The sequence below is a fragment of the Anser anser genome, assembly GCF_964211835.1.
Source record: "Anser anser genome assembly, chromosome: 18".
In the NCBI taxonomy this organism is placed as follows: domain Eukaryota; kingdom Metazoa; phylum Chordata; class Aves; order Anseriformes; family Anatidae; genus Anser; species Anser anser.
In genome coordinates this window covers 3,338,448-3,363,585 of record NC_139739.1, presented here as the reverse complement: position 1 = coordinate 3,363,585, position 25,138 = coordinate 3,338,448, and the positions used below count along the sequence as shown (strand labels likewise).

The 25,138-nt window shown below is 42.0% G+C and overlaps 2 protein-coding genes across 11 annotated transcripts; both read right to left on the bottom strand.

Annotated features, from left to right (window-relative positions):
- Positions 1-1,905: 1,905 nt before the first annotated feature.
- CCDC62 (coiled-coil domain containing 62) lies at positions 1,906-17,607 on the bottom strand. Of its 10 annotated transcripts, none has more exons than XR_014573618.1 (15): positions 17,120-17,607; positions 16,825-16,974; positions 16,376-16,568; positions 15,580-15,746; positions 14,750-14,851; positions 14,249-14,417; positions 14,062-14,163; positions 13,123-13,211; positions 12,022-12,125; positions 10,691-11,425; positions 6,782-6,962; positions 6,484-6,615; positions 4,741-4,854; positions 3,406-4,174; positions 1,906-2,540 (listed from the first exon to the last, which is right to left on the bottom strand). XR_014573618.1 is itself a non-coding variant. In XM_083804314.1 (14 exons), the coding sequence occupies exons 2-13, from the start codon at positions 16,858-16,860 to the stop codon at positions 4,747-4,749; spliced, it is 2,097 nt and encodes a 698-aa protein (XP_083660440.1). In that variant the 5' UTR covers positions 16,861-16,974; positions 17,120-17,607; the 3' UTR covers positions 1,906-2,637; positions 4,741-4,746. The 10 variants fall into 10 exon arrangements, 7 of the variants coding, with proteins under 7 accessions (XP_083660440.1, XP_083660443.1, XP_083660444.1 ...); XR_014573619.1 differs by having other exon boundaries at positions 4,741-4,833; XR_014573620.1 differs by having other exon boundaries at positions 3,406-3,715; positions 4,741-4,833.
- Positions 17,608-17,746: 139 nt separating this feature from the next.
- Positions 17,747-25,134, bottom strand: DENR (density regulated re-initiation and release factor). Its single transcript, XM_083804358.1, has 8 exons — positions 24,996-25,134; positions 24,099-24,213; positions 23,087-23,106; positions 22,757-22,841; positions 22,055-22,138; positions 20,269-20,385; positions 18,732-18,871; positions 17,747-18,018 (listed from the first exon to the last, which is right to left on the bottom strand). The coding sequence occupies exons 2-8, from the start codon at positions 24,202-24,204 to the stop codon at positions 17,974-17,976; spliced, it is 597 nt and encodes a 198-aa protein (XP_083660484.1). The 5' UTR covers positions 24,205-24,213; positions 24,996-25,134; the 3' UTR covers positions 17,747-17,973.
- Positions 25,135-25,138: the final 4 nt, after the last annotated feature.

The window sequence follows — 25,138 nt, the reverse complement described above, 5'->3', positions numbered from 1 at the left end:
CAGCCCCACACGGTCTCATATGGCCCCACACGGCCACGTCGCCCTCGCCTCGCGGCCTTGGAGGCTTCTGCCCCGACGCCCTGACCAAGCTCTCCTATTTGCTTCACCTCATGAGTCAGCCCCTTCGCAGAAGAATCATAGAATCACTAAGGTTGGAAAAAGCCTTCAAGATCATCTGGTCTAACAGTCCCCCTAACACCAATGTCACCCGCTGAAGCATGTCCCCAAGCACCACGTCCAACCTCTCCATGAACACCCCCAGGGATGGTGACTCTACCACCTCTCTGGGCAACCCATCCCAATGCCTGACCGCTCTTTCTGAGAAGAAATGTCTCCTCATTTCCAACCTGAACCTCCCCTGGTGCAACGTGAGGCCTTTCCCTCTAGTCCTACCACAAGTAATCTGCAACAAGAGGCCGACCCCTAGCTCCCCACACCTTCCTTTCAGGCAGCTGCAGAGAGCAATAAGGTCTCCCCTGCGCCTCCTCCAGACCAAACACCCCCAGCTCCCTCAGCCGCTCCTCACAGGACTTGTGCTCCAGGCCCTTCACCACCTTTGCAGCCCTTCTTTATCCTTCCCTAAACCCCGCCACACATTTCAGGGACTCGGTTTCATCACTGCCCACGTCTCAGCCTTCCATTCAGAACGGCCAAGCAGCAGAGGGCTTGTCCACCCCTGTGGAAAGCTGCAGTTGAACAGGAGCTTTGTTTTCTTTAATAATAATTCAGTATGAGAGTACAATAGCAAAGGCGCTCCCTGGAGTATTTGTAATGCTTCCAGAAATAAGGCAGCCAAGTTCGATACAGCTTGAGTTTCAACGCAAGCTCCAGAGTGCAGTAGATAATACAGCTGGTTTGTAAGTCACTTAATGCCTGAATAAATTTGCCCCAATATTCCACTTCTTCCCATTCGGGAACAAGCCCCACGCATGCTGGAAAAGCAACTGCGAACCAGGGCACGCGGGTGCTGTGGGAGGGTTGTGCTTTCCACAGGCAGGAACTCAACAGGAAAATACAGCAACAGAAATCTAGGGCAGCCCCAACAAGAAATCCTATGGCTCTTCTGATCCTTGTTATATCACTTGAGCTCACTTTTCCACTCCGATCTTAATGCCAGCAGCTGAGCATTTTAAATTCACAAGAGGGTTCGGTACGGTTGCCTGCTAACACAGTGCATTTAAGCCTGAAAGCGCAGCTCATGCTAGGAAGTTGCAAGAATTTCTCTTGGGTTTGACTTTGACTTGGCCAGTGGGGTGGCAGCTGGACAGCTAGAGGGTGAGCATCATGCTACTGCTGTCAGAGACATTTTCTGGGGAATTTTTGTCATACCCATAGCATTACGTTTTGAAGACTGAGCCTAGAAATTTTCTCTGCAGGTACAGGAATCAAATGTGCTTTAAAGGCTTGTGGAAAATAGCCTTTGTCTCCTGAAAAAAAGAAGCAAGAGACTCCCTCCGATTGTAATGCTTCTAGGCAGAGGAGGGAAAGTTTGCAGGACGGCAGCTGTGACCAGAATTGTTCAACTAATTTTGAGGCCATTAGTATGGGATGGAAAGCAGGCTGTCATTTAGGTAATTAAAGAGAAAGCGGAGAATTATGTGAAAGTTAACAAGGGGAAACCATGGTGCAAGTGTTTCATTTCACTGCAATTAATTCGTGGCAGTGGATGGGGCCAGAGACTCCCCTCGCTCAGCTGCCCCCACACAGTGAAAGCGCTGGCACTGTGCACAAGGACATGGACTTGGCAGAGGTGCCCCAGGCTGCTCGCAAGCCACACGTGGCTGAGTGGCCACCCAGAGCCTGCCCTGCGCTTGTGTTTCTGGCCGTTGGTGTCGCGTGTCCCGGAGAATCGTCATAAATTAAGTACCGAATGTGCTGGACAGCATGTGAAATATGCAAGAAGGATGTAAGAAAAGAATCTGTTTTATTAGCTTATTTGACCTTTTCATTAAAAAAAGTTCAAACTGAAAATTAAATGTCTCGCTCAGTAGTCAAAGATAAAAAGAGTTTAAATGCTAAAAAGCCAATCACGTTATGGTTAGCCGTTGCCATACAGTGCTAAAGCAGTCCACACAAACACCTGATCTTGCTGTAAGCTTTTGTTAGAATAAATAGCTGCTGACTGGGGAAGAGTTGTTTTGCCCACCTTGTGGGTGACAGCTGTCCAATTTCAACAATGTAGGAGGCATTTCCTGGTTACGACACTAATTGGGAACTTCCTATAAACATTATTCATCTCTCTACACGGCCAGAAGTTCAGAACAAAAACAATAAACTAACAAAAATGAATGCTTGGCTGTGTCATACTCTAAAATTATTTCTGAAGCACCATAAAAAAGGTAAGAAAAATAGTTGCTGTGTGGTAACAATTACACATTGAAGATTCTTAAAAAAACAAGCCAGTATTTAACCTGACCTCACAGCTATAAAAAAGAGTTTTGTTTACCTTGGCATAATTCTCATGTTTTATTTCAAGTTGAAATGTATTCCAGCGGAGTCACATCTTTTGCCACTTGTGAGTCTTTCAAACACTCATAGAACTACGGAAAAAAAAGTTAGGTAACTTTCCACTGTAGGTGATGGCCTGGTGATCTTCAGTTCTCAAAAATAATTCTATAATGGAAATGTCTTCATCCACTGCAGAAAATTAAAGATTTGTATTACAAGACAGAAGGCTTTTATTTCCTCTGAGATACATTAAGCAATCACATATATGTCAATTTACTATATACATTTTCATACTGAAGACAGACCAAAAACTACAGTAAAAATATAAAGAGGAGACAGATTTGTAAACAAAGCGCTTCACAGAAGGACAACAGTCTCAGGGATACCACTGGCGTGTTATGAAATAAACTGTTTCCATTTTGTTTTGCAAAAAGGAGTGATCTTTGTGCCCTTGGCCTGCTACTGAGTCACAGTTTACAAGCAGTGGCACACGCTACGCTGTCCAAAACCAAACAGGTCCTTTTTCCCAACCCCTTCCTCCTTTGCGCGGCTCTTCAGATCTCCCCAACTCAGTTTCTCTCTAAAGAGAAAATGACTAACCGATGAAAACAGCTAAATCACTGTCAGCAGGAAATTAACGTAATGGTTAGCACTGCACCTGCCATCAGGTGATTTAAAAGCAATCAAAAAAATAAATTCCATCACTTTTCAATATGAAATTACATGAATATGTTAGTTACTTCTAAACCTGCAAAAGCTGCTTTGTTTTTAACTGATCACAGTTGATTCAATGCCTTTTATTAAGAGAAAAAATTAAGATTTATTCAGCAGCCAGTGACTTGCAGAGCCACTAAACCTGGTCATGGATTTACAGTGAATTGTGGGTACGTTTGTTCCATCAGTTCTTTCTCACTTGAAGCAAATGAGATTATTTCTGTAGGCTAAGCATGTGCTTACCGCTTTGCTGCATCAGCACGGTGCTCAGCAATTTTGGGGATTTGCTCCTGAAACTTTTTAACATCAGTGGTTTCAGGATGCGAGTCACAGCGCCGGTTTCGATCTACAAACCCTCCCGCTTCTTTTAGCTTGGGGCTTATCTTTATAGGAAAAGAAGAGATCTCTACACAGGAATATTACAGCACAGTGAGGCAGGGCATTCCAGCTACTCAGCATCCATTTCCTCTGAGAGCCCCATTAGCGTGCAGTAAGCAGACCCGACTCACTTTGAGAGAAGACTCAGTGTCTCTGCGCTTAATGCAAAGCGTACCTGCCGAAACAGCAGAACGTCGGGGTACTGTAAACCAACACCACTCCCCAGGGTCACGAGAGGTTCAGCTCCACAGAGGAAACACAGACCAGGGAGTGCAGTTTGAATATACCGAGAAAAGAACTGAGCTCTCCACTGGACCAAAATTGTGTAAGAGCATCCCCAGTGTCCCCATGAAGAACCAGTACAAGAAAGCCAGTGCCACACAGCTTCCCACTCCAGCTTGCAGTGTAATAATTCCCCCTTGCAGACACGCTCATGGGTTGTGTCAGCACTGGATGATTTCTTTTTTGCTATATTTTTCCCCCATTGTTGCTAGCTGTTACTCAGTTTCATGTGCTTTTCTGTATTTTAACCATATCTGGTTACCCTTTTGTCCTCAGAACCAGACGACACGGTGCCTATTGCAAGCATCCAACTCACATTGGTAGAACAAATAATCAGACAGTGAGAAATTTCCTGATTTAAAAAAAGGAAAAACAATCTGGTATGGGCAAGGTTGCCTTTTTTTTTTTATATTTTGAAACAGCTCTACTCAATACATTCTACTTTTGGAGCTCTGAGCCCTGGAACAATATGCTAAAACAGCCCTTGGCCGTGGCATTGAAAAACACTTCCCAATCTCTTATTCAACAATGTTCATATCCTTGATCCTGTTATCTGTAACACACAGAAGGACTCCAACTACAATAAGCTGTGTGCAGGTACAACAAAGGCTGCAGGCTCAGGAACAGACCTGCAAGATCTGACAGCCCAGACTTTTTCTGAGCAGGAAGCGTTAGAAACATGGTTGAGAGAAGTTTAATTATTTGACTAAAGGAATTACTGGCTGCCTTAGTATCTGTTTGCTGCTACAGTACTCTCAAGAGTTTTATCGGAAATGCATTCAGAGCAGTGCACTTAGAGTCTTGTGCCAGGCTCATCTCAGAAGCCCTTAGACTTGTATTAATATTGCAGATGCATTTATAATGAGAACAAACAAAAATAAATCAAGTGAGGGAAAAAAAAAAGAAAAGCATACTCACAAAATATCATAGAGAAAAGAACGGAAGCTTAGCACCTCTTTCTTCTGCACCAGATAACTGCGTCCTGTGAACAGTCTCTGCAAGTTCTGTTGTCTATATTGTAATGCAAAAACACTACATGGAAATCAAGGAACTCAGACAATAAGAATTACAGAGGTCCCAGATTCAAACCGGCAGGCAGCAATGGTACACTTTTTATTTCCCTCCTCTTCTCCCCCCTCCCCCAAAGAGGGCACAGAATTCATCAGACACAAATTCTCACTGATTAAATTTTAAGGGTTATTTTTTACATGCATCGTGTTTTAAAGAGCAGTTTAAAACAGCCTCAGGTAGACCTGGTTTTAAGCACAGATTAGTTAGCCTGCATAGATTAACCAGAACACGCTTGGCAAGTTTTTGCCCAGAACTGCTCTGAAAGTAGATCAAAGTTCTACAGATGTGGTGCAGAAGCTACCCTTGCCAGCAAATATGAGCATGCTTTATTTTCTACCCGCCGAAGCAACAGCCATTCCAAAGGAGAAGCCAATTCCCAAGCTCAAAAACGCAGTGTCAGGTTGTAAAGCACAGTCGTGCTCTCGCCTAAAGGACGGCCGAGCTGTGGCATGCCAATCAGAGCAGGAGCCAGACATCTGATGGGGCTGGGCAAGAGCCACAAGCAACTACTGTTTTGCAGAGGGCTTTTCAGGAATCCATCCCACAAGACAGTCTTTGCAAAGGACTACACTGTTGCCGTCTTTCAGGCTGAATGAAATCCTGCAGAGGAACTTCTGAACAAAATATCCTTTCAGTTTATGCAAATGCTGGCACACAACCTTTATCCTCTGTCAGTCGGTCCCAGCACAACTAAGGTTTTTTGGTTCTGAATGTTATCAGAATTACTTTTGTTTGTCTGGTACCTACAGGAACATTGTTCTGGTCAAGTTCATCTAAGGCCTTACCGAGTGCAACATTTTTAGGGAGAGGTAATACTTCCAGAGGAAAGCACAGATGAAGTTTCAGCATGCAGCTTTCTCATTAGGAGCCCAAATTCTCCCTTTGTGATACATATCAACACAAGTTTACTCAGTCCTAGTGACAAGTGATACAATCTCCTTTGTTACAAATCTTGTCAAACAAAGCAGAAATTCTTAAGGCTATTTATGAAAACAAACAAGAGCCCCCTTCTCCAATTACTCCTGTAGCTCACATACTCAGGACAGAAACTTCCTATCAGAGTTCATGTTCATAAAATGCATTGCTGTGACAGCTATTATACGGGTTCTTTGCCCCTTCAGTATGCTCTCTGACCCTGGAATGAAAGAACTAAAACTATTAACCCACAAAAATTCAAAGGTTATTTACACTGAGAGTCAGGCTTAAATTCAGACACAAAACTATTCTATGTATCACCATTTCCTGTACTGTCCTCCTTTCCACAAATATAGCCAGCATAATAAACCAGTTCTGGGTGCAAGTCATACTTGTGCTTGCTTTTTTCTAGACCTCCTACAGCTTGCTCCAAAATGCCTTCTTCCTTCCATCTGCTTAGACACATGCAAAAGTCAAATCCTGTCACGACCTTGAGGAGCCATAAAGAATCCTATAAAAAAAATCCAAGCTTTTCATGCGAAGGTATGCAGGCGTTTTCTCTACTGCAAAGCACGAGGAGGATATTGGTTATAATGCTGTCACCCAGGTCAAGCACAGTGTTCACAGTGACTCTTCCCAGCCACCTAAGTCTGGTCACAGAAGAGCAATAAATACCGTATTAATGCTGCTGCTGTTCGGACTGCAGTGAGGGCTCATGCGGAGGAGAGTGCTAAGCTCCAGATCAGCAACCATCTGTTGAGACTCGGCCAAGGCACGCTGCAGCTTACTTGTGGGGTAACAGGCATCCTGGAGGAGACAGAAAGCGAGCCACAGTTATGAAATCATCTCTCTAGAATAGGCTGAAGAGTTATAACAGCAAGAATCATCACTTCCATTTTAAAATGCCTCAGTTCAAAATCAGTCACAATTCCCCATAAAATTAACAAAACACATTCTGCAATAAAGTACTGACTTTGTTGATGGTAGGATTGCAGCATCTATTTTTTGGCTCAATCACTGAAAGGTTACCGATGTCCAGAGGGGAGTTTGCATCAGAGAACTTCTCACATCTTTGAGGTCTGTCTCCTTTCTGGGTGGAAGTCAAACAATGGGGAGAATCCAAGTGAAAAGAATTCAGATCCACATTTTCTTCACTGTTAAAAAAAAAATTAAAAATAAGATATTGCCAGAAACAGCATCACCATTCTTTTTAAACTTGCAAAGAAAAATAAAGGGACAAAAAATATTTACGGGCCCGGACCCAAGAAAACCAAACGTGTGAGATTGCTCTGTTCCTCAGAGTTGTTCCCATGTTTGACATCTTCACTAGATGAGCTTCGGTCTCTGAGGACAAGGGTTTGACATTCAACCAGTTTCAAGAACAAAGATATTGCCGTGTGCTAGAATATGTATTTAATATCACAAAGAGCATACAAAAGGCAGTATCTACTTCCTCCCAGTACTCTGGTGGTACGCCTTCTCTCATACACTACTCCTTTTTTCTTCTTTTTTTGAAATCACCATTTAGGCAAATTAATATTTGTAGGTATACTTTTTCAAGAGAATCTCAGACATTTAAAGCCATTATCTCATTTTGGAGATCATGGGAGAGCTTTCCCAAAGAGGCTTTATTATATTTATTTATAAATACAGGAGGAAACAGTACATTTAAAGTTCAGTTTGGGTAAACTGCGATTAAACCCAAAACTCATTTGCCTGACTACGATTTCAGAGTGGAGTTGAAGCACACAAGCTATTGGCATGCATCTTCCCCTAGGTTTTAAAGCAAAACAAAATATTAATTTAGCACTGGCTGTATCTGAGTATATTTAGGAGTATCTGAAAAGCAATTTAAATGTCAATAAAAGCAACAAATCAGGCCCAGAACATTATTACTGTCCCAACACTGACTTATAAATATCACAAGCTTGCCCTGATAGGGTCTGTAACCCTTAATATGCATGTATGAGGACTGAAACTTTCTCACAACTTTCCCCTACTAAAAGTCAACTTGATTCAAGCCTAACCTTCAGAAAAACAGTTCTCAATTTCAGTGGCTTAACTCAGAATTTTATCAGAACGTACCACATCCATCTGCCAGCTCCAGCAACAACTGATCACAAATCAAGCCTAGAACTAACAAAGGCTGCAGCACGTTAGAAACTGTTTTGGCTCATCTGCTCAAGCAGTACGGGAACCCAGCAGCAGCCCAAATATACGTAAGAAATTTTTCCCTGAAATCACCTGGCCCCCGCACTGAACGCAGTCTGCAGCTTGTTCAAAGACGTGCCCTGGATTCTGCTAGCAGGTTCGAGCTCTGCAGTGCATTTCATCTTCAGCTGCTATTTCCGCTTCATAAAGTTTTCAAAAAGTAAATAAAACGGCAACCATCTCCCCAAATAAAACATTTCCATATTCCTCGCTCTTCTGAGCAAAACATGACTGCTAGCACTGCCTGAATCAGTTAGTTAAATACACATCCATTAAAGAAAAGACTGTTTGCAAATTTCCAATGTTTGGTTAAGTATTCTTTAGATACTTGTTTGGCTTCCATACCTGGCAAGGCTGCTACAAAAAGGTTTATTTTTAAATGCCACTCAACCTAAGAAAAAGCCCTTGTGAGCCCAGCTCACAAAGCCCAGCTGAGAACTGTATGCTGTGTCTCGTTCCACTTCTCTTGTAAAACACGGGGATACGATAGGCTTTTAAGAAAGAGGAGCTCATGTTTGCGAGCTTCTGACAAGAGCAGGCTCTGGAGAGCTGTGACAGAACAAGCTGCAGCTCCTCGCAGCAGGGCACAGAGGTAAGGCAGTGAGCACAGCCAGGTTTGAAGAACTGCACAGGCTGGGAGGGAGCGGGGAGAAACGGGTTGGATTTTGAGGCAGGGAGCTGGCTCAAGGAACGGGTGGCTTAGTCCTGCAGGGGCACATCGAACAAGTAACTGCTGTCTTTAAAAACAGAACTGAGATAAACATCCCAAGCCTGGAAATGTCGGTCTAACGTAAATGGAGTCACTTAAGCCAGAGCACACAGAAAGGACTCCTGCCTTACAGTACTTCACGATCGCTCCTGCAGCTGGCTACGGTATTTGGCAGAGTTAATAGCCTGCTTGTTGGCTTGTCCAGAATTCAAGAACTCATGTCAAAAATATTTGCTGGGCTGACAGGGAGGTGCCAGCACCCTTCCCTACACACAGAATACATCATCAGCACTATGAGGCCAGCAGTGGGAAACTGGAGGATCCAGATTCAAGTCCTAGGAGGAATGTTGTGTTAAGGCATTGATGGCAGTAGCCAAACAAGATGCCCATGCTGAGGACTGCAATACTACACAGTCTCCTTCCCACTTACAGGGTGAGAGCGTATTTGGTGGCAAATCAGAATCAGCAATGGCTGGAGAGCAGGCAGGCACTGAGTCAATCCGTCTCCAATTCGCAGAGCTCCTAGGATCAAAACTTGACAGCTCAGCAAACTCCGACTGGCTAAAGCAGCCCTCCCATCCATTCTGTCTGCACTGCCAGAGTTTACTTTTTCCTTCTCCCCTAAAATCCTCTTAAGGACGAGTCAAAAAATGAAAGCAGTCTGAATGATTCAGCCTCAAAAAAGATCTGTAGGGGTGACAGTGTGTCATTTGTGCTGCCGGACAGAGTAAATACAGAAAGGTGAGGGTAGACGTAAGGGGAAGTCTTGTTTTATGACTTGTGTACAGTGGAAACTAAAAACAGCCAATACACAACGTGAAGCTCAGCTAAGCTGTGTGGAAACGTGCCAGGACAGCACTATTTTTCCAGCGGCTGCCCATTCACCTTGTTTCTGAACAGGTCTGTCTCACTGCAGTAATGATTTCCATGGTATTTTTGTTTTAAAAGCAATATAGAAAAAAAGCATCGGTACAATCAGATATTTCCCTTCCATAACATTAAATTGTTTGGATATTGGGCCAGACTTGCTGGTTAAAACTCTTTTCAGGTTTAAACAGCTGTTCATTTACTGTACATGTAGCTATCAGCTGGAAAGCTACCTCTTCTTCGCCCATCTAAAAAGCAGCTATGAAGTAGCTTTGCAAAACTTCAGAAATCTTTCTTAAGCGGAGGTGCTAACTGGAAAGCCAGTCAATTTTTTGAAAGGACGAAGAGGAACCAGCACAAAAAATCCATAGAAACAGTCACAGCTCTGAATGCCCTTGCTTGTGCAGGCATAAAAACAACTTCTATAACTGCAAAGCAGCATTTATATTTTAGACACCTTCCAGTGCCACTAAGACACTTCAGTATTTTTCTGACACTTCTCGGAATTAGAAACCTCATTCTGCTTGTCCCCAACCACACGTCCCGCTTTCCTCCCCCAGTATAAACACAGGGAGGAAGCCCCACGAACAAAGATGCTGTCCTTTAAATCTTGCCGTCTCTTTTTCTTGCCCTCAGTGAGGAAAGCAGCCTGTGCGGAAGAGCCATGTCCTACATTCTCGCCCAGCCGCTGTGTGATTTCTCAACAGAAATAACACAGTCAGTAAAACATCACACAAAATCCGGGTTTGTGTCTTGCCTTACAGTAACGTCACTGTACAAGTCCACGTCTGGTCTGAATCGGAACCCACCAGATTTACAAGCAACATCTGGGATTTCCAAAAATCAAAAAGATTTTTGAAAATCTGCATTTTTCTCCTCAACTGGTTTATTTGGTGAGTTATGTAGCATAAAAATAGAATAATGATACCTTAGAGCTATTTTAACTTATTTTAAATTTGCCACTTTTCAAGTTGGTGGTCTAATTTTAAGACAGCAGTTACTTTAAACATCCCCTGAAATAATACAAATTACTGAGAGTTTGTCCACAACTCTAGTTTGTCCCTGTCTATTTCTTAAATGTAACAAGTACGTAACCTTTTTGAACTGGCATATTTCATCTCTTCTGCAGTCTTGAGACAGTTGCAATCTTTTCTCTGCAATTTACTTCCATTTCCTTTTATAGGTTTGAAAATCTTCAGCCATTCTGGATCTGATATTGGCTTCCACCTTGCCTCTTTTTTAACGATGACGTTACTACTAAAGGAATCAGATTCAGAAGTGTGAATCGCAACAGAAGTCTCTTTGCTTTTTTGGCCAAACAGAATTCCAGTTCTCTCTTCCCAGGTTTTATTTTCATTATCAGCTTTGTCAGATGTGGCTTTCTGGATCAAGGTATTTTGCGAATCTACACAAGAAGTGATGTTAAGCCAGTATTCAGGTGACGATGACTCAAAAGTTTGCTGGTCTCTGCTTTCCACTTCATTCTCCGAGATTTCCCTGTTTCTCAACAGCCTCGTGTTGTTTGCCTCATAAAATAGCTTGCTGTCTAGCTCATCAGAGCTTGATGCAACATCCTGCTTTTCTTCTTCTTCCATTGCCAAGCCTTTCACAACTTTTTGACACCGATTTAAGTGTGCTGATGTAGTTTTCTCCAAGCCTGATGCATCCAGTAACAGTCTATTATCTACTTCACAGATCTCAGAGGTGTTTTCTACCCTGCTTTTCAGAACTTGTGCAGTTCCATGATCCTCGTGTACCCTGTGGGTACCGTCAGTCCTAACTGACTCTGTTTGGCTGTTACTTTCAGGAGCAGGGAATACCGTACCTATGCTACAGTGGTGTGAAAAAGAAACCATCAGAAGCAGTGTATTTAAAGAGCATACATAACTACTCTGGATAAAGCTATACATTAACTAGAGGCTGTACCATGGTTCTGCAGTGGCTTATATACTAACAAACAGCTGCATCCTGCCCAAACCCAACAGAAGCGTGCCCATATTTGACCATGTTACTTTGTAAAAAGAGTTTGAGAGTTCCTTCATGTTTTATCCAACTGATAATTTCGTTTGAACTTTCAGGGTGTGCACCAATTTCCTAATCTGAAAGCAAATTGAACTTTGTTTTTCAAATGTGGAATAGCGGGCCAGATTAACAGCCGTACCACCAGAATACTCCAGTTTTTAAAAAAGATCAGGAACTTTCTGACCTCCATATAATGCTTCATTCTGTGACTGATACTCATGGTGTCCTGACAACGTAAAACAGCTATCTGACAACTGCACTGGATATCTGTGGTCAAGTCCAGCAAAGCCATCTTGACACAGCACACATCTATTTCAGAATGCCAATTGTGGCTCAGCAGTGAAGTTTCTTGGAGAGTAAAGTAGTACATATACATATAAAAAAGAAAAAAAAGATTTCTATACCTCCTTTCATATGCCACCTTTTCATGCTTTTGCCTTAATTCCTGAGAGTTCTCCAAGCTGACATGAAGAAACTGCAAGTCACGCTGCTGTTTTACATAGATCTGCTTAAAGATAGCGAGGCACATTAATGAAGTTCTGGAATGCAAGAACGCTGCTGTCAGGCACTAACACACTGCTTGTCTTCCAAATATATCCTCAAAATATTTTTATAAACTTTTTTTTTTAATATATATGCAGGTTTTGTTGTTGTTATTTTGTGCGTTTGTTTTTAAACAAACCATTTTCATCTATCTGTAGTCAAACTATTGCCAAAGCCATCCAAATCTAAGGGGCTCTCTCTCCATGCATTTATGAAAACATTTTTCTGAAATAAACAGTATTTTTTATTACAGGACTGGAGTGGTCTTCTATAACTGAATCACAACGAACCAAAAATACAGTATCATTACTGCTATTCAGTACTCAGCATAAGTTGTTATTATGTTGTTCAAAGCAAAATTACAGGACAAGGAATGATGACTGCAGTTTTGGTTTTCACTGCGCGGAATATTTTGTATAGCTAACTTGAAAGATAACACACTGATCAATTATTTCCAATAAAAAAAAAATCGAACGTGCCTTGGAAACCTCAAATAAGTGCAGGTGAAAACACTAGTTTTAAGCAAGCTCTTTAAGCAAGCTCCCTTGAAGCAAGCTCTTTTGGTACACCCTGCCCCTTTATGCTGCAGGAGTTGACCTTGGGCACACGTGAGCCAGCACACCCAAGTCCCACTGCCTTTCAGATGACTTCGGAGCATAGCACCTTCTGGTTATACACACACTGATGAACTGTTACCTCATCAGGGTGCTGCGGGGATGTTTACTCATTGCAGAACTAAGTAGATACAACTACACAATAGAGGCCAAAAGCCTGTGTAAATACAAAAAAAAAAAATCAACATTTCGTAGTGATCTCAACAAGGCAGCAACAGCAAATTTGATTTTTTTTTTCTTTCTTATTTAAGAACAGACAGTTTTAACTTTCATACTGTTCTACGAAAATCTGATGTTACTGAAAAACATCTTTATAATCTAAGAGTAGAAACACAATTAGGGTCATACCTGTCGCAAACTTGATAGTTCTGTGTCAGTCCGTACTTGTTTAGACTTGGCAAACTGAAGAAGTTGATCCTTTCTCTTTGCTTTCTCAACTGTTTCAAAACATATTATACAGTTTTCAAATTACTTACTTTAAGTGAATAGACACAAATCAAGTAAATTTGTTTATGCATGTCTGTAGCAGTAGAAACAAGTACCTAAACAAAATAAAAGCATTTTCTTAAGATCAACAGGATCTCTTTTCCCTCTGAACAAAAACATAATAAGTTGTCTCACAGATTTATTAAGTATTTTCTTTGGGCTTTTCACGTAAACCAGCATCTAGTTTTACTAGTAGCAATATTCTACTTCATTGATTGATATATTTTACTTTTCCATGTTTACGTTCTTTCATGGAAAAGAAGTTTAGTAATTAATTCTAAAACATGCCTTGTACAGGTAAGTGCTGGGAAATATTGAGTACCAAAGTACCAAACTGAATTTGTGAACATATTGCTGCTTCAACAACACCTGCTTGCTGCCCACAGTAGGGAGTGAACGGGCTAGTAATTTCATGTGGCCTAAGCTCTAGATTTTGCATGTTGCATCTTTTCAGTAGATCACCAACTTCTATGCAACCTAAGTCAGAAGGAAGAACACCACCCCCATTTATTGTATTAATACCACGAGAGACATGAAAGTCTCAAAAATTCTCAAGAGGGAATCCTCTGAACCATTTACTCCACACATCATCACATTGGTGAACTTTGTGCTTTTACAACGTTTTATAAACTGTCTCTGCAGAAGTCCTAGATACTGCTTTCACAGAATAACACACAGGGGCATATACCTTTATTAAATGTCAAGAAAGCTGCCTCCCTCAGATTCCAGCGAACTGCTGTCGTCTAGAAGGTTCTGATCTGTTGAAAGCTGAGGCTTGAAAAGCCAACTGCCAGCACTTACCATTAAGTGCAAGCTCATTCTTCAAGGAGACATTTTCTTGTTTGAGGTGAATGATTTCTTCCTGCTGCTTATCATTTTCTTTCATCTTTTCACAGAGGTCATCTTTAAAACAAAACATAGCATTTCCCAGAATGAAAAGGAATCACGCTGGTCCATACTAAATTAGGTGCCTGGTATAAACATTTACCTTTCAGCTTATCTGTTTCAAGTATTAGTTCTCTCAGTCTCAGTCTGAGGTCCTGCTTTTCTTTGTTGAGACTGAATTCTTCTGCCTTTGCTGCACGCAGTGCACTCTCCAGCTTTAATTTAGATGTAACCTCAGTAATGTAATCAGTTGTTTCAAGTATAGCCTCTCCCTGAAATATGAAATAGAACGTATTCCTGATTATTGTTTTACCTTCACGTATGGATCTTGACAAAACAACAGTATGCTTTACTGCAGTAGGTGTAGTTACTTCACAAATTTCCTTCTAGGTTTTTGAGGGAAAAAAAAAAAAATCAAAGCCAGGAAACATGCCTTTTTATGGAAATAAACCGGTTTATTGTTTGTTGACCACTTTTTCCTTCTCAGTCAAGCCAAAGAATTAAACAGATGTGAAATCAACACAGACTAAAACACTGTGTCAGCCACCAATAAATGCACTGCATTTTGATCACAGTTAGTGCCTGATGAGATGACAGATGTTACCTTCAGCTCAAGCTTTTTAAGAAGCTCCTGTTCTCTAGCTTGCAGCTGGCCTTTTTTAGCAGACAGTTCCAAAACTGAGCAGCGGAGAATTTGATTTTCCTCCTAGTGAACAGAAATGACAATGTCAATTTTTACTTCACTAATTCAAAGTTACTATTTTGCCAGCAAATGTACGGACAACTTTATTTAAAAATCACAAACGGCAGCAGAGGATTTGGACAAAAGAACGCTGGAATAAAAATTGTTCCCCTGCTCTTTACATCTAAACTTGCTTGTGATCATGGGCCTTAATAGCCTGCATTCCTTAAAACTATTAGATAGATGAAAACATAGAATACTACTTTACCGTATTGGACATGGGGAAAAATTATCCCAATAAACACATCATTGCCAGGTCGCTTTAAAAAAATAATAAAATAAAAACTTATTTTCATATCCTTAAAGCAGTTACAGAATACTAACAGTTCTTAATAGTAACCAGTGGCGTAAGTAAGACTTTCTGGAACTTCCCAGTGAAGTACCAGTACAGTTTTGGGGGTTAACATGAAGTCATGGTGCCTGAGATTTTTGGAAGCAAGTTGGTTCTGAACAACGTTCTCCAAAACTAAGCAAACAAACATCAAATTCCAAATCCTAGCTTAGGAAATAATTTTTTTCTTCCCCCCACACAATTTAGATTGATACCTTGATCTAAGATTACTGTACTAAAAGACAAATACAACTCAGGAGCCTGATAATCTGAAATATTCATTCACCAGTGAAATTCACAAGTGCCAATGGCATTCCACATATGCTTGGACTGCAAAATCAGACCATTATTCAACTCCTACCTCCAGACCCTGACAGTGAAGAGTCACGTCTGTTAGTTTTTGAGACAGCTCTTTAAACTTCTGTTGTGTAATTTCACATATTGTCTTACTGTCACTCTGCTGAGATTCTAAGAGCTTTAACTTTTTGTTTAGTGATTTTATAATGTCATTTCTCTTGTTCAGTTCATCTGAAAAAAAAAAAAGACAAGGTATTTGTGAGAAACCAGGCTACATATTTCTGAGATTTTAATTACTGGATGGTGATTTTATGTTAATGTATGGGCAGTAGTTTAATCCTGGGTCCACAAATTAAATGAGTGTTTAGCTAAAATCATGTAATTCAGAAATGAATGTTCACTTTGCGCACTCCAAATCAGGATTCCAGTTACCTAGGTCAGACAGAACACAAACTCCATGGTGACCTCTGTGGTATGGCTGTCAAACAAGGCTGTTTGGAGCCACCAGGTGATTTGTCCAGGTGGCTTGTGGATGATATCAAAGCTCTGCAGCAGAACCTCAGGGCACAGGGCTCTGCAGACCACCGGCACACTTGCAAGTTGCTCTCTCTCACCATGGTTACTTCATCAGTTATTTTTTAGAGTCCACAGAAGCAATTTACAAATTCAAATGAACGTGCTACATGATCAGACCATTTTAGTACCATTGTAGAAGTTTTGATCTCAGAAAGAAGACAGCTAAATGTAAGGCTGAAGTGTAGGAAATGGTTCCTTACAAGATGCAACGCTGTCATTAAGGGCTCAGAGCATCCGAACGTGCTTAAAAGACCAGGGTCCTATTCTTTACAGACAACGCTTACTGTTTAATAAGGCGCATCGTTCTGCCAGAGTCAGTATTTTTTGCCGATCATCTTCCCAGGCGAGACGCTCCCTCTGATGCACGGCAACCAAGGCGTTCAGCTCCTCATCACGGTCCTTCAGTTCTGCGATTAAAGCCTGGAGCTCTCGCCTCTGTTTCTCAACGGTGCTGTTCTCAAAGCTCGGGCTGAATTTCTAGGAAAGCCAACAAGGAGGACACACTTCGACACGAAGAACAAGCGACCCGGTTTCCTGATAACAAACTCCGGGTCGGTCGAAATTGAAGTATTTGTGTGTTAGGAACAGAGACCGCCCCTAAACGCTCCCTGCAGCGGTGGTGCCACCTGTGGGCTTTGCCCGAAGCCGTCAGCAGCACGCTGAGCGCTTCACGTTTCCAGCAGCCCCCTGCCCACGGCCCTGGTTCTCGTTTTATTTATTTATTTATTTTTACCTGAGGCGAAGCGGAGCGCGGCCGGGCCGGGTTCATAGGGGCCGCTGCCAGGCGTTAGCCCGGAGCGGGCAGCAGCCGGCATGGAGCCTCGGGGGCTCCCGCTTGCTGAGGCGCCGCACGGCCACCCAGCCGCCTTCTCATCCGGCAGCCCTGCGAGAAAAGGGGGAAAAAAAGACAAAAAAAAAATCAGAAAAAACGCAAAACCCCCTGGGGAGCCCCCCCCCCCCCCCCCACAGGACCCTGAGGCGGCGACCCCCTCCCCTCAGGCTCCTCCCGCCCCCCCCTCCAAACCCACCGGCGCCCTCGCCCTGACGTCACGGCTGCGCCCCGCCCCCGTGGCCGTTAGGCAGAAGCCCCGCCCCGGAGGGGAAGGGCCGCGGGTTCGAGTCCCGCGCCCGCCAGGCGCTGTCAGCGAAGGGTAAGCGCCCCCCTCGGGTTCGTCGTGGAACAGCTGCAGAGAGGCGGCTGTCGCGTTAATTAAATCTAATTACATCTACGGGTTTATCATCAAAAATCGCAGAGAAAAGGACTTGGCAGAGGATAATGTACACAATGGGTTTGAACTCGTATAAGTTTATAGTGGCAATTCCAAGACAGCGCCAACCAGGGAGCATTTAACGTCTTTAAACGGGGCAGTGAAATACAGAGCACCAAACCTGTGCTCAGAGCTCTTTGCTAGGAGCCTGGAAGGCTGCAAAGCTTTCACTTCACTGTGCCTTCCCCGTGAACGCAGTGTGCGGAAGCAAACAAGCAGTCAGACTTTATGCAGGTAAGTCAGAGGTATGAGTTTCTGTACATCAGATACATGCTTTAAATACTTAGCAGAAAGGGCAGCAGATGAAAAATAAACATTTAATTAAATGATTATTTTCCTATGAGCTTAGGATGGAAAGTAGCTCTACAGACCACAAACACTACTCAGTGAGGAACAGTAATTTTATTTAAATCTACTTCATGCGTAAGCATGATAGAACCCCAATTTAGCTTTGGCAAATATCACAACAAAAAAAGAAGCAGCCTATACAGAACAGTGAAAATGCCAAGGATACGGGTTCTCCACAGTTTCACTGCAGAGTCAATGGATTTAGAAGCCTCACTTTGGCTACATCATTAATAACCATAAAATTAAATAAAGGTAGTCTTTCACTATCACTTCTTGACTTCTCCAAGATCTTCAATGCTGTCATCATCCACCTACGGGAAAAAAAAGCCAAAACAGGTTAAGTGTATTTCCTTATGCATCTCACTCGATATTCTTCACTGTACATGTAACGAAGTGCAGGAGAAGCACACGGTGCCATCTGAGACTCCCTGCTGTAAATACCAAGCGAGTGACACATGCCTGTATCACACAGCTGAGCCTACGAGGCTCTGCATAAGGACAAGCCTACAGAGTTATTCAGAAGGAATTCAAACCAGGAAATACCAGAACAAGGGAGAGTCAAAGAAACTGTCTGCACTTACAGCAGTGCAACCAAACCTCTCAACCATCTACACTTCAGCCCAACGCAAAATGAGTTCACCTCTTCTTCTGAAGGACATTTTTTTTTCAATATTTTAAGGTATTTTGAAAAACAGGATGGCAGCACAAGAACACTTAGGCATTCACCATTAAGAAATGGTCAGGAAGAAGCTGTAGATATTTGACAGCTCTTACTCTGATACACCTTCCTCAGTGCACTATATCCTTAAGGATTTGATGTTTCTTGGACAATGGAAGCAACATTCAGCTTCAACTTTAATCACTCCTTAACCTAATTGTTCATATGTAGGAGGAAGGGCAACAACTGGTCTTATTTTTGCACAAGTCTGTGCTACCGAAGGTGACACCCATTTTTGAAAATCACTGGAAAACTCACAGGCTACTGTGCAAAACTAGAAGTCTTACAAAAGAAATTGTTTATTACCTCAGGCCACTTCTCCTGTATTACGTCGATAATGTCATCTGTGAAATCCCCCTGAATGATTATTTCATCTTCTCCTGTTACTGAGGCACCGCAGGAAAATTTCTGAGCAAAAAACCTTTGCGCTTCCTTAAGATCGATTTCTGTTTATGGGAAAATTGGCAGTGTAAGTATAGTCATTGCCATACCAGTTTTTCCTCAAGTTTAAAACCAAAATTTAAATCTTAACTGTTGAAAGACTAGTGGTATTTTACAGTTGAAACTTTAATACGATTTCCATTGAAAGCAAAAGTCTGATACTTATATACAAAACAACTGACTTAACAAATCTAGCACTCTTCGAGGCCGAAATCACTAAAAGTCATCTGTACGTTCTGTTTCTGTAGGTCTAGGCTCCATGCACTCACCAAAAACACAAACGCAGATTAAAAACCCATCCAGTTCTGAGTAACCTCTATAGTTATTGAACTATTTTTTCCCCACAGAATTGCTTCAGTATGTTTTTATTAGAAACATGTCCCAGTGATTTTTGAGACTGGTTTTATTTATTTATTTATATTGTTGTTGTTTTTTCTTGGTCCCTCAAGAAAACCAACAAAATTCTTATGCAGGAAATACATAACATATATCTTTAATACAACCAAGATTAAAACTTTGATAAAACCAGTGAGCCATTTGTGAAAAAAAATGTTATTACAGATATAATACGAAGCGGCTAAGATGTCTGCAGCTGACCAAAGCTACGTAGGGCAGCACTGTTGGTTTAATTTGGCAATGATTTAACTGCTTCACTCAGAAGTGCACTTAATCAATTTCAAGTATAAGTTAAAAAAAAAAAAAGTAATAGCAAATAACATATTTACAAGTTAAAAAAAAAAACAGGTAGTGACTGAATTAAGCAACTTTTTGAAAGTAAGCATGTTTATCATTAAAATAACAGACTACTCTGAAGTCTAACAAGGGGGCTGCCGTGGGAAGACGCTTCAAAAAAAAGTAACCCTATTTGTTTAAGGACTTAAATCACAGAGGGAGTCATCATACCTTTGGCATACTTTGGAACTCCTAAAGCACCCTGGGAATTTTCATCTCACACCGACAGAAGCAAATCACTCAAGGTAATACAATCAAAAGAAATATCTTAAAGGTTACTTATCCAACATATGCCTAATAGCGTGCTAGATGTGAGTAGAGGTATCAGTTGCTAAATATATACATAGCAACCACACAAGGAAACTCCTTTTTTTGATAATTGTTAAATGAGAATGAAGTAATGGTTAAATATTTCAGACAAGGTATAACAGCAGAGAATAAAAGACGGTATCCAGCCTTAAGTTAACTTAAAAAAAAAAAATAAAAGGTTGTGAAGAAATACAAACTAGAAGGGAGATAACAGAATAGATGACAAGATACCTACAGTGAGGGCAAAAAGTTTCAGAATTGAAACTTTTTTACTCACAGGAAACAAGCCAAGACTCTAGGTAATATTAGGTTAAAGGCACATCTAAAAGCAACAAAATACACCTAACAAAAGTCAACTCACCAAAGGTTGCAAGGCCACATACTCTTGTGACGTATTTTTTCTTTGCTCTAGGGATTTTAGCTATTGTCACTTTTTGTGGTACAGTCTTCTTCTTCTGTTTTATCTGACCTCTTCCACCTTTAAAACAGAAGGTAAGATTACATAATTAGTTAAATGACAAAACATTTAAAGAAAAAAAAGACTGTAAAGTCAGATATCACCCCTGTAAACAAAGAAACCTCTCTCCCCATCTATGTATGTAAGCAAAGATACATTGCACAGAAAAGCCTTGTATTACAAAAAATAACCTATGCATGTCAAATATGCATTAAAGCCTAGCACGCACATCAGGACCCTGTTACAATGATAAAAATGGGGGCTCCCCAACACTTTACTTTGGTCTACATTTAGCCCCTTTTTCAGGGATTTTTCTTTTGTAGTAATCTTAGGAATGAATTGTTACTTTAATGTTTTTCATGAGCTTAACATCCTTACTGTTTGGGTGTGACGCAAAGCAACTTACTCGTGTCCATTCACTGAGGCCAGGAGAACCTGCCTAGTTGGGCTGCTGGGTTAAACAGCACGTTGAGTTCTAGATATTCATGCAGGACACGTATGAAACATTTTATATATATGGGTTGGTAGAAAAAAATATGCCTCAAACAGAAGCCAGCCACAGTAGTTGACTTTGTATAAACTCAAGTCACCCCAGGGTAAGTGAAGTTTTGTTCTAGAGCCTTCTCACCAGGAAAGCCAGGAATTCACCAAGAATTTATGAGCAAACTAACCCCTTGAGAATACTTTTTTTTCCCTTAATGTGCAGCACTTTCAGTTCTACATTACTATAAATTGATAGCAATTTATTGTCTTAAATTATCAGTTATCTCAAAGTTTCGTCAGTCAACAACTGCACTAAGTTTTTGCTCGTTTTCTTCACCCTCTCTTCTAGAGTATCTTGTACCATCATACTTAACACCACACCCTAAGTTACATGAAACTTGAGATTCTAGGAGAAAATCTCCAAAGATTTTAAATACTTATTTTATAACTAAAACCATACTAGCCATAGCACCCCACACAATGAAATAATGTTGAAAGGAAATGTTCTGAAGTCTCTGGAAGAAGCATCCAAGCTACAGATTCTAAGTTACTGTTGTCACCACACATATCCCACTGACAAAGTAAACATAACTGGTTACCAAGACACAAAAATAAAACGTCTGCAGTGATATGTGGCTTAAAATTTGAATCCTACTGGGCTGTTAACCAGCATTTATGAAGCACTACAGAAAGCTGACAATAAGCAGGCAAATACATATTAACAACCACAGCATTCTGATTTATGATGGAACATATGTTTGTTAAACAGAAATAACTAACAATACTGGGGAGGGATGGAAGGTAAAAAAGGCAAAAGCAGCATCACGAGGCATTTCTAGAGGCAAGCAACCTTTGTTCTACTCTGCAAGCAACCTATAAGCTCACGTTAAATAGGGTGAAAACAGGCATTTGGGGAGGTATGCCAGATGATTTTAGGATGGAAAGAATTACTCCCTGAATAAGTGCCATCGCAATGACGGGACAATCAGATACACAACCCAGGTCTCTTCACTAACACCGCACACATCGCTGTACCAACCCTGCTACCACATACGCTTCTTCCAGTTGGTATCTTTTGCGCAGAGTCGAAGGGTAGCTAACACAACCAAAACACAAGAAAGCCATGCCTAGTCCAGGCCTACAGATGAGAAAAAGACGTCCCGAACTGTTCATGAATCAATTCCACAAACAACTATTTAGACCTTGCCTCTCTTTTGCTTCTTCTTCTCTTCCTCTTCTCCTGCAGTTCCTTGGCCTTCTCCAACCCCAGCTTCCTGTTTAGGTGAATTTTCTTACGTACATCAGAACGGAGCGGTGAGAAGAAAGAGAACAAAATTAGTGGTCAGATTACCACACGACCTTACAGAAACAGGAAGTAAGGCAGTGACATTTTGCTAGATCCTTAAGTGGCTTGCTTTAGCACCACGGTTCCTTGACTGATGCATGTTACAACCTCATCCTAGTGCTGGGATGAATTAGATCTGTGACATTCAGCTTGAGGATACAGTCAGTTTCAATACAGTCTCTGCATAATTTCCAAAAAGGGACGGAAATTAACGACAGTGTTAACATTTAAATTCTAAATCAACAGGTTCCCTATCACTAATGACCTTTCCTCCAGCAATCCACTGTCGACTGGAAAGACATAATATTGGATAAATTAACTTTGACAGGAAACAAATGCACAGATGACTGGTTACAGCAGAAACCTTAATAAAGATCAAATATCGTTTCTGAGATTTTCTGACAAACTTATTTTCACAGCATCCAAAAGCACCCTAGACTTTTGAGAAAACGGTTTAACTTTCAGACAACTGGAAGATGGGAAAGGTGAGAAAAGGACAAGCTCAAAGACTTCTGAATACATTTAAGTACACATATAAGCCAGAAAATGGAGAAAGATTCTTACCTACTGTAAGTTTTGCAAACTCATCTGGAAAATTCTTTTCTAACCATTGTCTGCATTTAGTCACATCAGGCATGTATTCGCAGTACTAGAGAAGAAAGGACACAGGAATGTTGTCACAAACAAATAGAGCAAAATACATTTTCTATTTAGCTCAGCCATTTCTCTTTAGGGTGACTCAATAACAACACTCTAGTAGCACATAAGGAGCCTCGTGGCATGCTAAAGATGAGAGCGGCTGAAGCACAGAACTACCACAATTAAAAGCCAGAAAAGGTCAGAAAGAATCATCATAGAAATCATAGGACAGAAAGAAACAAAAAAATAACTCACCTCTGTTGGCAGTGAACAGACTGGAGAAAGAGGGGAGGGAAAAAAAAAGAAATTACAAAAAGTTCTCAACTTACAACCTTGGTGTTAATTCAAATTGGTATTTTGAAGTTAGGGATGACTTCTTACATTGTAACTTCTGGTTATAACCTCATGCTGACTCAAAAGATTATTTTATTGATACCATTCCTCCATTTAGTCATTTGCTCACATGCTGTGTGTTAGAATAAAACTATCACAGCAAAAGCAATCAGTCAGTGAAGGAAGGGAAGAAGATACGTATAGTTCGGGGAAAAGATACAGAAAGAAACACCAGTTCTACCTGAGGCAAAAAAATATGCCTAATAAATTACCACATGATTCAGATAGCTCTCTATTTTCCAAGAGCTACCTATGTCCCAAAGATCCGAGAAAATCTAGGCCCAAGCTCATCAAAGAAGATGGGTAACTTGTTGGATGGGCTTGACTTTAAAACACACCCAAGCCAACTGTGCAGACTCACACACAGCACGGATTCTTTTCTAATCCCCTGCAACTGTGTTCAAGCACAATGCAAAATAAATAATCCTGAGTGATATGTTTTAGATAAGTACGTTGTTTCATTTTAAAAATTTATCTACATAGCTACAAATGTAATGAGTGAAACAGAATTGTAAATGCAGTGCAACAATTACTTTATTTATTATCATACTGATGTTCAGAGACTTCGTCTGTGCTAAAGGTACTAGCTTTTTACTAGCTGCAGGAATCTGCTCAGAAGTTTGTGTTCTGAGCACCATTCCCAGTAATGTAACTTTTACACGAGCCCCCCATTTTTCACCAAAAACGCTTTGGATAAAATACACCACACAAACTACTTCAGAAAGAAGCTCAGAAAGGTCACGCTGACCATGGCCTATCTTTTCAACAAAAGCTGACCAGAAGAAAATGTCCGATTCTCTCACTCTTTGCACTAGGCTGCCCTCACAAACAGCACACTGGAAGAATCGTGGCCCACTGCCCCTTCAGCACTTGCCTCCGCAGTAGAGAACCCGAAGAGGATAGTCAGCATCTGACCTGGCACCGCTCCTTACGTCTCCTTTGCAGTCAGGGACCACAGGATCAGCTACGTCTGTGGCCATGTCACAAGCCTGCGGGTCACAGAATTAAATGAATGAAATGAAACAGTTCTGTGTTATTCACATCTTTCTGTACTCAGCAAAAGCCTCGGAGACTGATAGAAGCACAAGGCCCGGAGAAAAGATGTGCGATCGTAAGAACAGCAGGAGAAATCAGGGAGTAACCATGAGGGGAAAATGGCTGCAAAAGCTTCCAAGCAGTTTGGAACTGTAGCATGCAAGGGAGAAGGCAAAGTGGCAAAAAATGTAGCGTAAAATAAAAAAAAGATGTGCAAGAAGAGCACGTGGGATTACGGAACACGCTGTTTTAAGCGAAACGTGAGGGATTATGTTAAACCGGTGGCACGCTGTGTGGAAAGGTGGAGGGACCGCCAACAAATTAACTAAAGGGATCATTTAGATTATCAGCTGAAGAGTCCAAATCTGGTCCTGGGACACCGCCAAAGCCAACAAAACGCAAAAAGACCCCGCAAGCAAACCGCCCTCACCCCCTGCCGCACTCCGCAAGACTTTACAAGCACGCAGCCACGGGGCTCAAGAAGAGGAATCAAGAGGCAGCAGCGCGGGGCCGGGACAGCGCTGAGGGAACGGGACCGGGGGGCGATGGGGTTCGGGTGCCGCGAGGGGCTGGGGGCCGGCGGGGGCACCTGAAGGGCCGGGAGGGCGCGGGGGCGACGGCGGGAGGGAGGGAGAAGGAGGAGGAACGGGGGGTGCGGGGATGAGGCACCGGGGACAAGGAGGAGGGCACCGCGGACCGGGAAGGGGGGGCTGAGGTAAAGCCGGGCGGCACGCACCGTTACCGGGCGGCCCCCTCAGGCCGCGGCTCCCCCTCCTCCAGCGGCGGCGGCGGCTGCAGGCCCCGGGCCCCGCGCCTCCCCCGGCCCCGCCGCCGCCCTCTCGCGAGAGCCTCGGGGCGGAGCCGCTCCGTGAGGCGACC

What these genes read in the sequence shown, in the direction of transcription:
- CCDC62 (XM_083804314.1), bottom strand. Translation starts at nt 16,860, where the DNA reads ATGAACCCGGCCCGGCCGCGCTCCGCTTCGCCTCAG. An exon ending in TTCACTGTCAGGGTCTGGAG is followed by an intron (nt 14,852 to 15,579) that starts GTAGGAGTTGAA and finishes TCTGTTCACTAG; the next exon opens with GAGGAAAATCAAATTCTCCG. An exon ending in AACTATCAAGTTTGCGACAG is followed by an intron (nt 12,126 to 13,122) that starts GTATGACCCTAA and finishes GCTATCTTTAAG; the next exon opens with CAGATCTATGTAAAACAGCA.
- DENR (XM_083804358.1), bottom strand. Translation starts at nt 24,204, where the DNA reads ATGGCCACAGACGTAGCTGATCCTGTGGTCCCTGACTGCAAAGGAGAC. An exon ending in TCGGGTTCTCTACTGCGGAG is followed by an intron (nt 23,107 to 24,098) that starts GCAAGTGCTGAA and finishes CTCTTTCTCCAG; the next exon opens with TCTGTTCACTGCCAACAGAG. An exon ending in TCTGTTCACTGCCAACAGAG is followed by an intron (nt 22,842 to 23,086) that starts GTGAGTTATTTT and finishes TTTCTTCTCTAG; the next exon opens with TACTGCGAATACATGCCTGA.